The 16,306-nt window shown below is 37.0% G+C and overlaps 1 protein-coding gene across 1 annotated transcript in view; it reads left to right on the plus strand.

Moving 5' to 3' along the window:
• Positions 1-3,062: 3,062 nt before the first annotated feature.
• The window catches only part of LOC120597864 (contactin-associated protein-like 3), a 194,060-nt gene continuing 180,816 nt past the window's right edge, over positions 3,063-16,306 (plus strand). The window contains exon 1 of the mRNA XM_039856539.1: positions 3,063-3,138. Coding sequence (XP_039712473.1) covers positions 3,084-3,138 — 55 coding nt within the window. The 5' untranslated portion in view covers positions 3,063-3,083. The remainder of the gene's footprint in view (positions 3,139-16,306) is intronic.

The following is a 16,306-nucleotide window of genomic DNA, read 5'->3' on the forward strand; positions in this document are numbered from 1 at the left end:
CTATATCACACATGCGACATTTGTTCTCTTGGAGTCTGTCTCTTCATAATTGTTCTTCAGGATTTGCTGCTTGGGGGCTTATGGGAAAAATACTCTTAATGGAAATACTATTATATTTTATTCACAATATTCCAACTTTGAGTAGATTTAATGACAAATCTGTTCCCATTAGGAAAGTAAAATTAAAACATATTTGCAGATTTAAATAAAACACACAGAAATAATAATTTATTTATTTTTATTATGGTGACATTGGTTAATAAGAATTTATGGGGAGGAAATTGCTGAATAAAGAAGGGGAAATAATAGAGTTCTGTTTTAATCTGTGGAAAGCTTTGAGAAAGGATATCATTCAGGTTGGGCAAGTCAGTACTTCATCCTCTCAAGGATGAACTGGACCCAGGTATGTCGGGAGGATGGAGACATTGATCAGGAAATTTACTCAGTTCAGTTTCCCTTAGAATACAGATAACCCTCGAATAACACACTCTCCCAGTGGGAACTAGAGACCAAGGCAGCTATTTGGCTGGTACAGAGAGTGATCAGCAGGCTGCAGCCCTCTGGAGAGATTTAAAACCTATAATTTTATAACAGTTTCATGATTGCCTCTGATCCCCATTTTACAAAAACGAAAACTGAGGAGCAGAACCACTATGTCTTCTACTAAAGGAGGCATCTGGCAAGAACAAAACCAGGAGCCATATCAGCCACCTGTGGGCAAGTCTCTGCTCTGGGAATTGCTTTACATGGTCTCTTCCACCCTCTTCACCTGGGGCTCCCCTTGTCTTGAGAGGTCATGCAATGGATACCAGTGCTGACCTGCAGTCCATTGTTCAATATTCTGCATTGCAGGGGTGTGAGCCCAGAGTCTCAATCCTTTCTGTGCTGGGTCTTATCTCTGGTTTGTAATCCCATCCTTAACGCCTACTCAAGTTATTCACTGGTAGTGTCCTTTTTGATTTTGCTGACATCAATTATTGAGTTGCCTACTTATCCATTTAAAATGGATTTCCTGTGAACGATTAAAGAGAGTTTTCACGGATGACAACTATTCTGTTACAAAGACATTGAGGCTCTGTCAGAAGGGGTTTTCAGAGCTTGACTGACTTGGCTTCCAAGCATAGTTTGCTGTGTGACACTGAACAAGTTTCTTAAACTCTCTGAGGTCCATCTAGTCTGTCCATCAGTTAGATAAGCATAGCAATATTTACTCCAAAGGAACACTATAACCTTTTATGTAGATTATACACACACAGTACCTGGTATATAGGTTTAAAAAAATCCTAATGTAAATCATTAATTTATATTTGCTTTAAAAAATTAGAAATAAAATATTCAGGTACCAGGACTTGTGGCAGGTGCTGGAGGTATCTGGTGAATGAATGAAAGTCACTCCAATGTCTGCGACTTTTTTTCAGTTTCCCAATGCACCTCTGAGCAAGCTTTGCTGTTAGCACTTCCCAACTGTAGCCTGCTGGATGGACGAGAAATGTTTTTCATTCCCAGGGGCCCTGAGTGGGCATGGAGAAAGTTATAAAGTTGAGATCAGATGCTACATATTTGGGTCAAATTCTCAGGCTTCTGGTTGTTAACTCTATGGCGTTGGCAAGCTGTTTAAATTTTTCATTCCAGTTTTTGTTTTTTATTCAGGCAGCAAATTAGGAATCATAAAAACACATTTTCTGCTTTGTTCTGAGGCAAGTGGGGCCCTGCAAGTGGGGTCCTTTCATATTCTGAACACTTTGGAAAGTGCAAGAATGCCTGGGGCCTGTTCCCCAAGTCTCAGCACATTTGTCATGAGTTTGGTCAGTTTTAAGAGGGTATTGATCCCTGTGAGGCCTTGCTCATCACTTCTTCATTTATATCCACTGGTAGCCTTTTTAAGAGGTAGAAGAGGCCACTAGAGTAGCAACTAATTTTGGTCATGGGTCTTGAAATCTTTTCTCTTCATGAGTCATCTGGTTTCTAGCTTTATACTATGAAGCCACCTCCCCCCCCCTTTTTTTTTGATATGGCTTTTCCTTTATATTCCATCATTTTTCAATATGTCCCTTTTGGAAATGCTTGCTAAAGAATCTGGCTAGAACGCAATACATATACAAATGTTTCAAAAGTCTTCATTTATCAATTAAATCTATCAACTCACCTACTTTGCATAATTTTACTTCTTCTATGATATTTGGAATAACATTTCTTCTCCCAGGATGCCAGTTTATGTTTTTATGTATCTGTTGACCATATCTCTCAAGTGTCCAAGTAGGAATATACATAATAAAATGCTGACACTAATTAGTGGAAGCAGTGTGGATTTTTAATTTTTTTTAAATAAATTTGTTTTTATTGTTATAGCTTTATTGAGATATAACAACATACAACACAGTAAGTTTAAGGTGTAAAGCATGATGATTTCATATATGTATATATTGCAAAAGGATTACTATAATACAGTTTATTAAGGAGTTTTTAATATGAATCATAAATGAGTTGAAAAAACAAAAATCTTCTTTACATTAGTTTCCTATACATGTAAATATTTTCTTTAAACTTGATTAGTCATTCCTTTCCTAACTTCTCCTTTCCAACTAAAAAAAAAAAAAAAATTACTATCATCAATGCTAATGCTGAAGCATCATCACAGCCGGGCTCCTCAGCTTGAAGTTCATTGAACTGCTCAACTGTTCTGAGTGAGAAATAGCCGGTAAAGAAGCTAGCACCGAGGATCTGCAGCGACCTCCCAGCATCCGCACTGCACTCCCTCCTCCCCCTCCCCCTCTGCTCAGGTTTAAGGCGGACAGAGCAGTGACTCGCTCTTCCGCACACCACCGCCGGGGGCGCCCGGGTCCACGTGGAGCCCGCCGCCGCGGGAGCGAAGGGGGCTGGTGTCTGGGCGGGGTGGGTGTGGCCGCAGGTGGGGCGCGGCGGGGAGGCTGCGTGGGATCGTCCCGCGCTGAGCCAGGAGCGCTGGAGACCCGAGGGGAGGGCGCAGCAGGGCCCACGCGGAGCAGCTACCGACAGCTTTGGTCTTGCGGTGGGGAGTCCCGGAGCCTGAGAACATGGATCCTGTCACGGGAGCCTTGCTTAGGATGCTCTTCCTTTTGTCTGCTCAGCCCTGGAGTACAGGAGTAGCAGGGAACACTTGTGAGTACAGCACATGTTTTCAAACTTATATTGACAACTTAGCTTTTGTGTTTGTCTTGTTAATTGATATTTACAGATGGAGTCGCTAGCATATTTCCGAAAATGAGGCATTTAAAAAACATCTCTAAGTCCCAACGCTAAGATAGGATGGTGTACAATGATTTTCCTCTTGTCAAGTCTAGAATACATAAAGCTTTTTTTGACCTTTTTTGTCTGAGCTGAATCCTATGTTGCTGTTTTGAATATTCATTAACAAAGCTCAAGTTCTGGTAAAACCTAAAATTCTCTAAGAGAGACCACCGAGAGAATGGCATGAGATAATGAGAGAACAGAGTGCCAATATAGTCATGTATTTCTTTGAAGTATAAATGCATTTTGTAGCATTGACTCGGGAAAGGAAACCGCGACTGGCCTGGCGGGTCCTGCCTCAGCACAGATGTTTGAGGTTGGCGCCCTGCGAATCCGTCTGCGCCCCAGGGCTCTGGTGAGGCGCGGGGGCTCCCAGCAGAGCCCACCCAGAAAGCCTGGGGAGATAGACCTTTTCAAAGCGAAAACGACCCGCCATTCAGGTTCTTTTACAAGTGTACATGCTTGTATGTCGTGATTTGCTGTGTTTCTGATTTGTTGGTTTGGTGACGATATATTAACCTAGCTAGTACTAGGAGTCTGATCTAAAGATGATTCAGTCGGATCGATTCAGCCGACTCAAGGTATATTAATCTGGAAATCAAAAAAAGTTTTAAAAGTTTTAGTCAGATTGACATCTCCATCACAGGGCTTTTCTTTCCTTGAGGAATTTTAAGAAGGTCCCCTTGTCCTCCCTTCCAACTGCACCCCCTCCAAATTTTATTTTTAAAAATCGGGTTGTGGGTAGTAGGACAAGCCAGTGTGCTTTTCAAGAAAGTGCTAGTAGGCTTTCTGGAAAACTGACCTTGCTGCCAGGCATCCAGATTTAGCTCTTAGGGGCCCAACTCTGCCATCACCAGGGGAGGCTGTGATGATTTTCTGCTGTCATCATTTAGTATTCGCTCATTTAATGCCAAGTTGTGTGTGAGTGGCTCCTAAAATTGAGCCTCAGTCTCCTTTATGCAAATACTGCCCTGTATTTCAGATACAATTTGAATTTAGATTTGTGCTGCAGCCTCCATGAATGAATTAAAATGGAGCATTTACGTAAAATCTAACCCTTAGGTCCTTCAATAGAGCATTTGTCATTTTGCTAAGAAATGAAAAACGACCAGTACTAAATGAATTGTAGAATAATTCAACACACTATGCTGAAGTATGATTAAAATGTCACTGGAGGTCATTTTACTTAGAACAGATATGGCTTCAAAAATCCTTCCCATAGGAGAAGCAGAGTGTCTTGTTGCCTTTCTTATTTCCTTAGCTGTAATTACAGGATATTGGCAAGATCAGTTGTTTTGATATTTCTTTATTTTCTATTTGTATTTTATTCCCTAAAATCCACGGAAATATCATATTCTTTCCCACTGAGCATCTTGTTTAGAACTCACATATTCTGGGATGCTCTGTGTCTCAATATCCATGCAGATACTCATGTCTAAATTGGATGTGTCAGTCTCTCTGGGTCTCTAACTGACTCTTCAAATGTCAATGCTAGTTTTCATTTTTCAGCCTCTTTTAATTTAGATGTATTTACTACTGTTATTCTACATTCAATGAAAGTCCTTATGTAAATTTGTATTGCTAAGACCATTTTAGATACTAAAGTTAAGAGTCCTTGATCACTACAAATATGGCTTTCAATAGGTCTTCAACCATCAAATATATATTTAAACCACTTTGTAGATTTAAAGATTCATAGAGTCTATACAAATTGCATCTGATAATTTCTTGGTGATCTCATTTTAACATTATCATTTGTAGTAGTAGAAATAATGGTGAATCTCACTATGGTCTAGATTAGCTAATTTGACCAATTTAATTTTTCTTTAACTCCTAAATAATTGAGAAGTATTTGTTTGCATTGTGTATGCATGTACAAGCAAGATATTTTAATTATTACTGTTATTACTGAGTAAAAGTAGAGAGATATCTCTAGTCCTGCTTCATTACTTGAGAAATACTGTGGAGGAGTTTGCCAGCAGAGTGGGATTTAAGCTATGAACAAGAAATGATGAACATCAACATTGCTCAAGCTTTTGATGGCTAACCTTTTTTACTTAGATGTTTAAAAACTCAAATAGTCTTTTCAGACTCTAATAAAAATGAAATATTCTCGAGCACTAATAAAAAATTAATGAGAACTGTATATAAATTTTTTTTAAAAACAAAGATTTTCTCAAATGAGCCCAATGACATTTTTACTCCAATTATAGCTGATTCTCTGCAGTCAATCAGTCAACCAGGGGGTCAGCCTGGGTGAGGTTTTATCATCAGACATCTTCTCAAGTAATAGGACTTGCTTGAAACATCTGACACCTCAGGTTATACACATTTTTACATGATTCTTTTTAGTCAGTGGGAAATTGTAAGTCGAAAGGATTCTGCACAGGGGGGAAATTGTTTCTAAATGGTTCAGACCATGGGCTTTTTTTTTCTTCTCCACAGTGTTTGTGTTTTTGAAATTAAAACAAGTTCAATAGACTGCATCCTCCCAAATACGACCTGGGACCTGATATTTTAAAAATGTGAACAGCCACCTGGTCTGCCTCTAGATCTTTTTGTCCTCAGTCAAGTTGAGAGTGTTAATATGGAACTGTCCTCCTCAATGGAACTCAGGAGGAAAGTCTGAGTATAGATTATAAGTTAAAGTCCTGTTTTCTCGAAGTTGTATAGGCAGTTTTTTCCTTCCTTCAAAGAAGCGCAGATGGAGAGAGGGAAGTGGAGCTCTCTGCTTTAGAATTATCCTTGTGAATATAGTATTTTTTTTAAATGAATTTCAAGACCTTTTGGGAGGAAGAAGACATAATCAGAATACGAAAATGTCAACATTTTGATAGCTTATATACTGTTGTAAATTTGTCCCCTGGATTGTCATCATGCCCCCAAATTTAGGAAGAGCACAATTGGAAGTTAATTTACAGCTGAATTATTTTCCCCATATAAGTAAAGTATAAGCTATAGCAGCTGCCCCCTCCTCTTTCCTTCTCTATGAAAAAGAAAAAAAGGACTGAGTATCTGTTAGAAATTTTAATCATTGATAGTGATTATTTGATATCAATGATGACATTTGTAGATTCAGAGATTCAATTTAGTGAGTATGACCGACTTGATCCTACCCTGTTAAATACCAGCACTTATGATTTTCTCTGGAAGCTTCCTTTTGTTTTCTTCTCTTGTCAAAAGGTCCTTCTCATTGCAAGAAGAAAAGATATATTTCTGGCCAACTGCAAGTGGGGCATACACTTTGACTTGTTCTTTTTAGAGTAAAAATCTGGACTTGTGTTTGTCCATCAATGCCTCTCTTCTTCCCCATTAAATCCTGCATACATATGAGAGGTTTCTGTCCATGATTGCGGGTGCAGATTAAGCCCATTTTGTCGACCAGCATGGGAAACAAACCCATGACTTTCATGTAATACTTAGTGCTTGACCTAAGCAATAAACATATTAGCACCTCAGTTTGAAGATTCGTATAAGATTTGAACCCTTTCTTTATTGGAGTGTTAACTTACTTATGTGCCAAGCATTACTCTGTATAATCTTTGGAGATAGTGTATTAGTACAATTCTGTAATAGAAATTATCCGACAATATTATCCTTTAAAAATGTAAATAACATACATAGTATGATATAATAGTGAGACACTTGTATTGTATAAATTATCCTTACCCAATAACATAATTAACCTTAATTGTTTGGTGTAAAAATTTATGCATGCGGATTGAAGGGACTGAGCATAATATTACAGTTGCTAAAAATTAAAACATCATGAACATTTATTTCAGTAAATATATAATAGTGTGTTTGTCATATGCCTCTTCTCCAGGATTTTGTTTTTCAGAAATCTTGTCATTTCAATGGGCATGGATTCTTTGTAATTACTTGCTAAGTGTCATCAACATTTTTTATTGCTAAGTGAGTCCATTTAATGTCCAGTAATGTTGTGAGTGCAAAGAGGTTCAATATAGTCTATAGAGAAATTTTCGCCATGGCTAATATGGACTAAAGTCCTGCTGATGTTTTAAATGGTTCAGGTTTTTCTTTGCCTCAGTAGCGTGCTTAGTGCTTGTCTAGAGAGAGTTTGATCTTTCTTCCAAGTTCATCAATATGGAATAGATGAGAGCCTTTGAGAGGATGTCCCATGGAGCAGGTGAACAGTGAATCCATTTGCGGATGTAGTGAAACATGTTGGGGAAAGGGAGCTCAGAATATAGAACTGAGTGTTTTTGTAGGAGCTTGGACTTTTTGGAAAGAGTCTTCAACAAACTGGTGAACAAGACCTTACTTATAGTATTTGAATAAACTTCCCAGAAGTTCTGAGGTCAAGATGCTTTTGAAGACTTTGAGAAAACAAAAACATTTTCCCCCCCAAAACTTACATAGTTCATATGACTATCAACAGAGTGACAAGCAAGGGTAGAGCCAGTTTTTGTGGGGACTGAGACATGGACAGTTTTGAGAAACTAAGCAAAACAAACAGAATGACCCTAAGTACACATTACAAATGATCCTCCCAGGCCTGAAAGGATGTTCTGGGGAGAGGACTGGGCTTAAGAAAATCTGCTTCTTAATTTGAGCTGATTTGAAAAAGAAATCCAAATCATTCAAAGATATTTAAACACATTCACTAAAAGAGAAATCTCAATTAACTGAGTAAATTTTAAGTTAAATTTTCCCTTTAAATCAAAATCAGAGTTTGCATGTAAAAGTATAAAATAGGTCAAAAATTTTTGAATTAATAAATCTAAAGTTTACCTGTAACTCCAGTTTTCTGAATAACATAGATGAGATTAACCTCTGAATCTTCTCCTCATTTACATTTTAAAGCCTATAAAGACTTGGCTTCAATGTACAAAGTTCTTCAGAGTGCTTTCTGAAGTGTCCCCAACTCCACCTTCCACCTGTGTCTCACTGTGGCATTGATCGCTTTAGGCATCTGTCAGTTCGTATTGAATAACTTCTAAAAGCTGAATGATTTATATCTGCTTATTTCTGAAAGTCATTAGACCAAATGTAATATGTTCCTTCAAAATATAGATACATGTTTTTCCTAGTTTGAATTCTATGGCATAAGATTATGTGCTTTAAATGTCTTATCATGGGTTAAGAAAATTATATATAACTCGTAAATCCTAGAAGAAGGAGGAATGACAGCGTGACCTTATTCAGGAACATTGTTTAATAGGCCTGCATTTGTTTAATTGTGTAGGAGAGTGCATCTATGTTTGACTTGGTCATTTGCTATTTGATTAAAATTCAGACATTGAGATATTATAAGTAAAGTTGATAATTTTTTTTTTCAGGTACAAGTAGTAACTCCAAAGGTTTTATTGCCCCATAGGACATGAATCAATTTTTATGTAAACTAGCAATCTCATTCTAACATTCTTTTATAAAATGCCTGTAAATTCCCAGTTTCTCAAAACGCCCCTTTACTGGCTCATTCATTAATCTTGGGCATGCATTTGTTGTATAGTTGTATGAGTTGTGTTTTTAACTTTTTGAAGATAGTGCTTTGATGTAGAGTGACTATGTCTTTTAGGTGTACACAGAACATAGTGTGATAATAAGTGTGCTCTGTTTGTTGCTTTACAGTAAATTTCCTTTCTTGTTTATTGGAAACCTTGCTCTGCAGCAATACAGCAGGGAGTAAGGCTTGAATCAGAAGGAAAAAAATACCTTGTTTTGTTCCACATAATGGTTATTTTTAATGTACTGATATGAAATATAATTGAAGCATGAAGCATTTACCATTTTAAGTAGTTTAAAATTAAAACCTATAGAATTTTTATTTAAATATATGCCCATCTAATAGACCAGTCAGAAAACAAACCAAATTTCCCTCTAAGGCTGTAAATTACAAATGAAAAAATTGTGTAATACATCTTACCTGGGCAGAGCCTTTTATTAAGTTTTTACCCTGTAGTACTTCCGGATGAGATACTCATCGATGGTGTGTCAGTTATGTCTAACTCATAAAGAGCAACATGAAAAAAGTTTGCTTTTTTAACTGGCAAATATATTTTTGGACATGTCATTTTAGGGGATATGATAAATGGTGTGTCAGATATTTAAATTTATGCCTTCCTAAGTCTTATGAAGATACTATATAATTTGTAGTTCCATCACTTGCCTTCATGGTTGTTGCCTGCCTTTGTGGTTGTCACCTGGAGAAGGAAACTTTATGCCATGTGTTCCTGTGGGATGAGGGGGCTGATGAACCCTGTTTGGAATCTGTGGAAGTTTTGATGACCTTGCATAGCCACTTGAATGCTTGGACCTAATGTCCTCATTCTCTTTTCATATCATCTCATTACTTGGGGTGTTCAAGACGCAACAGATTTCTATGGGCTTGTGAGCAAGCAGTGAAATTACTGCTTGGATTAATGTAGGAGTGACCTGCTGCTTGAGACATTAAATCAGGCGCTACCTGTAGTACTCAGGGTTGTAATTAGTTTTGAATTTTAACATCTATAAATCCTCAGACAATCAGAGAAATTGATAAAGTCAAGCTAGACACACTATTTTTAGGAGTGGTGAATTGATGGCAGAAGGGGCAGAATGATCACTGTGTATGTGTGCAAATTTTTGTGTCCCTTGAGGGAGGTGAATGAGTAGAGAGAGCTGCTGAAGGAATTAAAAACCATTGTCAGTTGTTATAAGAGAAGCACATATTAGATTAGGCAGCAATTCAGTTAAGCAGAATTGAATTATTTGTTAGTTGGTATCATGCAAAATGGATGTTCTCCAGTTTGAATTTCTGAGCATGTAAGCAATTAAGAAATACAGTAACACTGCCCCGACCCAGTTGAAACTATTGCCTTCCCATGACTGAGGTGCTTTGTGTTCTAGGGTATTTGTAGGAAGCCATCCAGAACCCACAGATTTAGCCTGCCTCTGAGGCCTACCCAGGTCCTGTTTCCTGTGAATGTAGTAGTAAGGATGGCTGGTTGAATTTAGATCTAAAGGCCGGTAGCTGTATGAAAGGGGACCCAATTAGCATTAGAAAATAATTTAGTAATTCAATTTAGGTCAGGAAAGTCATTTTAATTAAACTTCTATTATGGAAGCAAATATTGCAAGAACTGTTAACTATTTTAATGTCTCAAATTTGGCTGATTTATGAAAAATAATAATTGTCTATTTATAGACATATGTTCAAATGTTTGGAGATTATCAAAATTAAGAATTTGTTATTTAGCTGTACATTTGCTGTGTTTTTAATGTTTAGAAACGAGAATAAGAATATCACCAAAAGTAATACAACATAAAAAGAAAAAAATAAATAGCTGTATCATTTCATCAAGCTAGCTAACTGCTATGTGCCTATGATTCTTAGGCTTCTTTGCAATGTGTTGATTTATGGAAGTTTTTGCAGGAAAACTGTTGCTTCAGAGTACATCCTTTACTATGGTATGACATGTGCAGTCATGGCTAAAAGTTAAAAAAAATGGGGGACTGAAGGAGGATATGTTGAATAGAATTAGGTATATTTAAAAGAGTTTAAGGAAGCAAACACCAAATTACTCTTTTCTTTCTTAAAGTTACAAGGAAAATTTCTGAAAAAAATTTCCAGACATAGAACACAATAGAGTTGATGATCTCAGAGTCAGTTACTCATTAGAGAAAACGAAATGATCAGTTTCGAAGTAAATACGGGGCCCAGAAAACACTATTGGTTTTCTAGATCATAAGAATAAAATTTTGATCATAATAATTTACTATTTTTTGTCATGAGGAACAACTGGTCTACTTAGTAAACCTGAAAATCTGACCTTTGTGAGATTTATATTTATACTGTTATTGACTGATTTCATTCCTTCTCCTCTTAAGTGACAGAATTCATTTGTTGGAAAGCAGACTGCATGTTTGCCTAGAAAAAGGTCATTTTCTTTATAAATATTATTACAAGATGAAGCAGGAAGGAGCGGAAAGGTACAAATTGTGGACTAGACTACATTTTAACATGGAAAGGGTATATGTCATATTATTAATCAGGATCTTAGTCTCTAGGCATAAGGCTGAGCAGCTCCCCCTCAGCCCTATCCCTAGTACCTCCATGCCCAGAACCTCCATGAGCATCTTCCTCCTCCATTTTCTTGGATGTAGAATGACCAGCTGTGGTGCCAAATGATTGCCTGGGTTGGCTTGCATGCGTTGGACTGAGCAATGAGGTGTCCTTCCTCCTTCACCGCTTCCATGGTATCCATTCCCTCAGAGGTCTTCCACTGTTACTTCATTCCACAGGTGTAAGAGGGACCTAGTGGGAGGATGTTAGTGAGAATGACAAAGCAGCACTGCACGCAAAGAACACTTTTCAGAACTCAATAGTTGTTTGATTATATGAGGAGTAATTAGAAAGGGGGTGTCAACAATTGTGCTGTTGGCAAATATCTTTCAGTGAAAAGTGACAAGAGAACTCGATCAAATGGACTTAAACAAAAAAGAGAATTTCATTTCAGGCAAGGTTGGATGCAGGTGGTGAGACTGTGCTGCCAGGATTAGCCTCTCGTCACCCTTCCGGCTGTCTTCCCCGCATTGGCGTGATGCTTAGAGCAATGCAACCAAGGTCAGACTGCCCAGCATCACTAATAGAGAGAATGCTCTCCTCAACTGAGACTTTGGCCCTTATCACCTTTAAGCACTTATTTGTTTATTCTCTCACCCAAACTCCAAAAGAACAGGGACTTAATTTTTCTTTGTTGTTGTTCCCATTTTCTAATCCCCAGAGCACAGGGGGGTCCTGGAAGTCAGTGGGTTCTCAATACATATTTGTTGAGTAAATAAAAAGGTGAATGGTTCTCTTTCCCAAAACATTCAGCAAAATCCCCAGACCTGTCGCTCCTTGTCTGGGCCATGTTGTATGGCCATTCTTACTCAGGGACAGGAGGGTGTGGCCTTTTGACTAACCAGGAGTATAGCCAGGAAATGATTGCGACTTGATCGCTGGCCAGGTGCTTTGCCTGCATCACCTTCACAAGAAAGCAAAATGCACCATTTTGGTAATTAGTGTAACATCTATTATGAAAAGTACTAGCTTTCAGGCTCTTGACAGCTTCCTAAAACAGGTGGTTGGTTATATGTCTTCATTAGATTTTTAAACTTCCTGAAAGTGAAAACAGTATCACATTTCTTTGTCTCTACAGTGCTCTGCTGGTGGCACTCAGTAAGTATTTACCAAATAAATGAAGGAATTAATATTTTTAAAATATGCTATTTTGAAAGTATATAGAAGACATGGAGAATCCCTATGTGTATTTTATAATCATTTTGTAGATAACCTAATAAAAATGAATTTTCATGTGAGTGTCCTTGAGCTCTCCAACTGCTGATGCATTCGTTTGTGGAAAGATCCACTGGCTGATTTTGAGTGTTCCTTTTCTTTCAGTAGCAAAATGCATGACATAATTTCTGGTCTAAGGCTTTGATAAGAATCATGATTCATGTTATAAAAGCTACTGGGAGCCCTTGAGGGAGAACTGAAAAGGCCGGGTGTCAGAGGAGCTACCCAAGACCAACAAGTAGTAAAGAGGAGGCCTTCGGGCAGGTGTTGTTAGATAGGCTGACCCTATCTAAGGAGATCCTGGATCCAGTCTGACCTGAGCCAGGCTTCATATTCAGGGTCTAAAATAGAAGTGCCTGGGAACAGTGTATAATTGGAATTCTCCAGAAATCTGGTGTATATTGTCTAGTTGATACTCAAAGCAGCATATAAACCAGGTGGGTGAGGCTGGCTGTATGTCACGGCAGAGGACATGCAGGCCAACAGATGGCCATTGCACTTCAGTGTGGGTGTCCAGTTCTCTCCTTGACACCCAAGAGGCTAAATTCATTTGCACGTGGGAGCCATGGACTCTGGATCCAGTAACCTGTCACTCCAGAATGAAGCTCCTGTTGTCCTTGTAGATTTGACACCCCTGGTCTGTGCTGGAGAATTTTTGAGTTTGTTTATGGCTGGTCATTATTGTCAACAAAACCTGCTATTATTTGTGAAAAATTTTATGACTAGCTAGCTCAAGGGCATGATGACGTGCCCATGCTATCACTTAAAGAATATCTCTATTTTCAAAAGAAGATTGTTTCTAATTTTATTTTCTGAATTACATGGAAGGGACACAGTGGAGGTATATAAATGAAGATGATTCTAGCAGCTTTCTTTCAAACAGCATAAAGCTATAAAATTCAACAAAATGTACTAAAGTAATAAATCATACTTTCAGATAGGCAATGGAATAGAGTGGTTATGAGAGGAATGAGTGGATTGAAATTCTGCTTGTGTGGGTTACTGCCAGCTGGGTGACCTTGGGTAATTTGCTTATGCTCTTTGTGTCTCACTTCCTTATCTTTAAAAATATAAGTAATAATAGTAACTTAACTCACAGAGCTGTCATGATGATTAAATTAATTAATATTTGTAAACATTATGTTTACAAATGTGCCTGGAATATAGTAAGTCCTCAGGAAATTTTATTCATTATTATTTTTCCTGTTGCCTTAAGGATAAAATCAGAAATGTGACTTTGATCCATGATCATGGGAAGAATAATGAGATAAGAAATATTTTAGGGAAAAGCCTTTATACTGGGTATTTCTATTATCCAAAATATTATCACAAATAATGCAAGATGAAAATAATATTACAAAATAATAATGAAAAGACTATGGCAGAATTAGAAACTTTTACAGTACATTGATATGTTTTAGCTTTCTATAATGTCATCTTTCTATAAATAAAGTTCCTCAGATTTAGCTATTCGGGTTAACTTGTCATGAGCAACTTTAATCTTTAACTTCTCCCAATTTTATATATTTTTCCACTAGCTGAGAAGGAGTCTCCTGATCAAGACAATATATCCCTGAAGCATATACCTCTTGTTGTCTAGCTGTTTGTTTTTGTTTTTTTGTTTTTTTTCCTGAAATCTTCTAGAATACACAGTATCTGGCCATCAGTATGGATTCTCTAGCATTTATGATTATTAAGTTAGTGTTAGTCTATAAATTGAACATATTTTAGATAATTTGGGATGCTATCTCAATTAGAATGCATATAAGAACATGGGTGTGGGGCCTTGGAGAGAGAGCATTACTATTTTATTCTGAAAGATTAGCTTTAGCTCTGTCTCTTGAATTAGTTCTTGTTCCTTTTTTTCAGTTACCCCATCACCAACTTTATCAAACTCTTCCTATCCCTGGTTGTTACTTACTGTCTTCATCATTTCCTTGTCTCTAGTGCATCTCTTTCTGATCAATTTGCTATCCTGCTGCCAGAGTAATCGTTCTAAAGATCACTTACCCAATGATCTTACTTTCCTGGGTAAAGCTTTTTATATCTTGCCTCACATCTTATACCCTCCCCCCACCCCCCCCCCCCCACACACACTCAATCCTTTATTCCTTTCAAGTTACCTTCTATTCACTCACTGCTCCCATCCCTTCCTTTAACTAACCCTAAACCACACCACCTAGCTACACTAGCATTCTTACACCACGACTTTTACTTACCCCACCCTCTACATCCAGCATATTCTCTCCATGTCTTGTCTTCCTGTTGAATGTGTATTCCTTCTGCAGTCATCTAGGCTTACAGATCTATTTCCTGGAAACACATGCTCACAATAAAATTTAAAACATAAAATGCATGAGGAAATAAGCTACCATGAGAGAGAACCAGCATAAATAACAAACTATAGAATCAGACCATAATAAACGTAGATGCTGAAATAGATTTAGAATATAAATTTTGTTTTATTTGTGTAAAGAAGTAAAAGATAAAAAAAAATAAGAAACTATCAAAATTATCTAGTAGAATTGAAAAAGAACAGTATCAAGAAAAAAAAAGGAAATAAAGAATTCAATGGATGCTGAAACAGCACATGAGACATAGATGAAGAGAGACTCGGCACATTAGAAGACGTATTTGAATTAAATAACAACAGAGAGAGACAAAGATACGGAAAACATGAAAGCCAGGATCAGAGTGAAGATAGAGACAAGATCTATGTATCCGATTTGAGTTTTGGTAGTGTGAGAATGTGGGAAGAAGAACTACTTAAGTGTTAATCTGTGGGAATTGCCCAGAATTGAAAAGTCACCAATCTTTAAATTCAGGAAGCCTCCCAAATCCCTAGTAATACAAATTTTAAAGAATTCCTACCCACAACAACACTTTACATTGGAACTGTAGAACATAAGAATCGAAAGATGTTAAAAGCAGCCTGAGGTAGGAATAACGAATAAACAAAATCAGAGACATGAACTCTTAAAGTTAGTTCTGAGAGAGAATGCAGCGTAAAATTTTAAGGAGGAACAATAAAAGAATAGTAATTGGATGTATACATTCCAAGTCAGTAGAAGAAAAAAATGGAATGGGGGCGGTGAAGGGTTGATTTCAATCTATTTAAAAGAAAGCGAGAAGAGAGGAGAAGGAAAAAAATCATTTGGTAAAATAGATAAATAAGAAGCATAAAATAAAATGAAGTGATAAAGATATAGAGGTTTGAGTAAAGTATTTATAGCTTTGAGATATACATATGTATATAAACAATTTGACAATATTACATGGGTTTTTCAACTACATATAGAATATTTACTTTTTTGCTTTACCAAAAAGCTAGTTTCAATAAATTTCAAAGAAGTAGTAACATAAAAATAATAGAAGAACATTTCTCAGAACTGAAAAGGAATAATGTGTTTCTATTATAAAACTCATGTTGTGCTGAGTTAGATAAATGGAAAATTAATAATAATAATAATAATAATAAAGCACACTTAGAAACATGGTCACATTTTAGATCATCAAAGATAATTATGTAAACTGATTTGCTATTAAAGAAAAAGAGCTAGTTTGATTTCAGCAGAGCAGTAATATCAGAAGCAAAATGAGAGGCAGAAATAAATATAAGTTCTGAGGGAAAATGACTTTTTAACCAGAAACTTACAGTCAAACTATTATTTAAACCACCAAATACATAAGTAGAGAGGATGAAGAGGGAAAGTAAAATCTTGCTGATGTATTTTGGGAAATGAGTAAAATTTAACC

This window comes from Pteropus medius, unplaced genomic scaffold (genome assembly GCF_902729225.1).
Source record: "Pteropus medius unplaced genomic scaffold, Ma_sr-lr_union100, whole genome shotgun sequence".
Classification (NCBI taxonomy): domain Eukaryota; kingdom Metazoa; phylum Chordata; class Mammalia; order Chiroptera; family Pteropodidae; genus Pteropus; species Pteropus medius.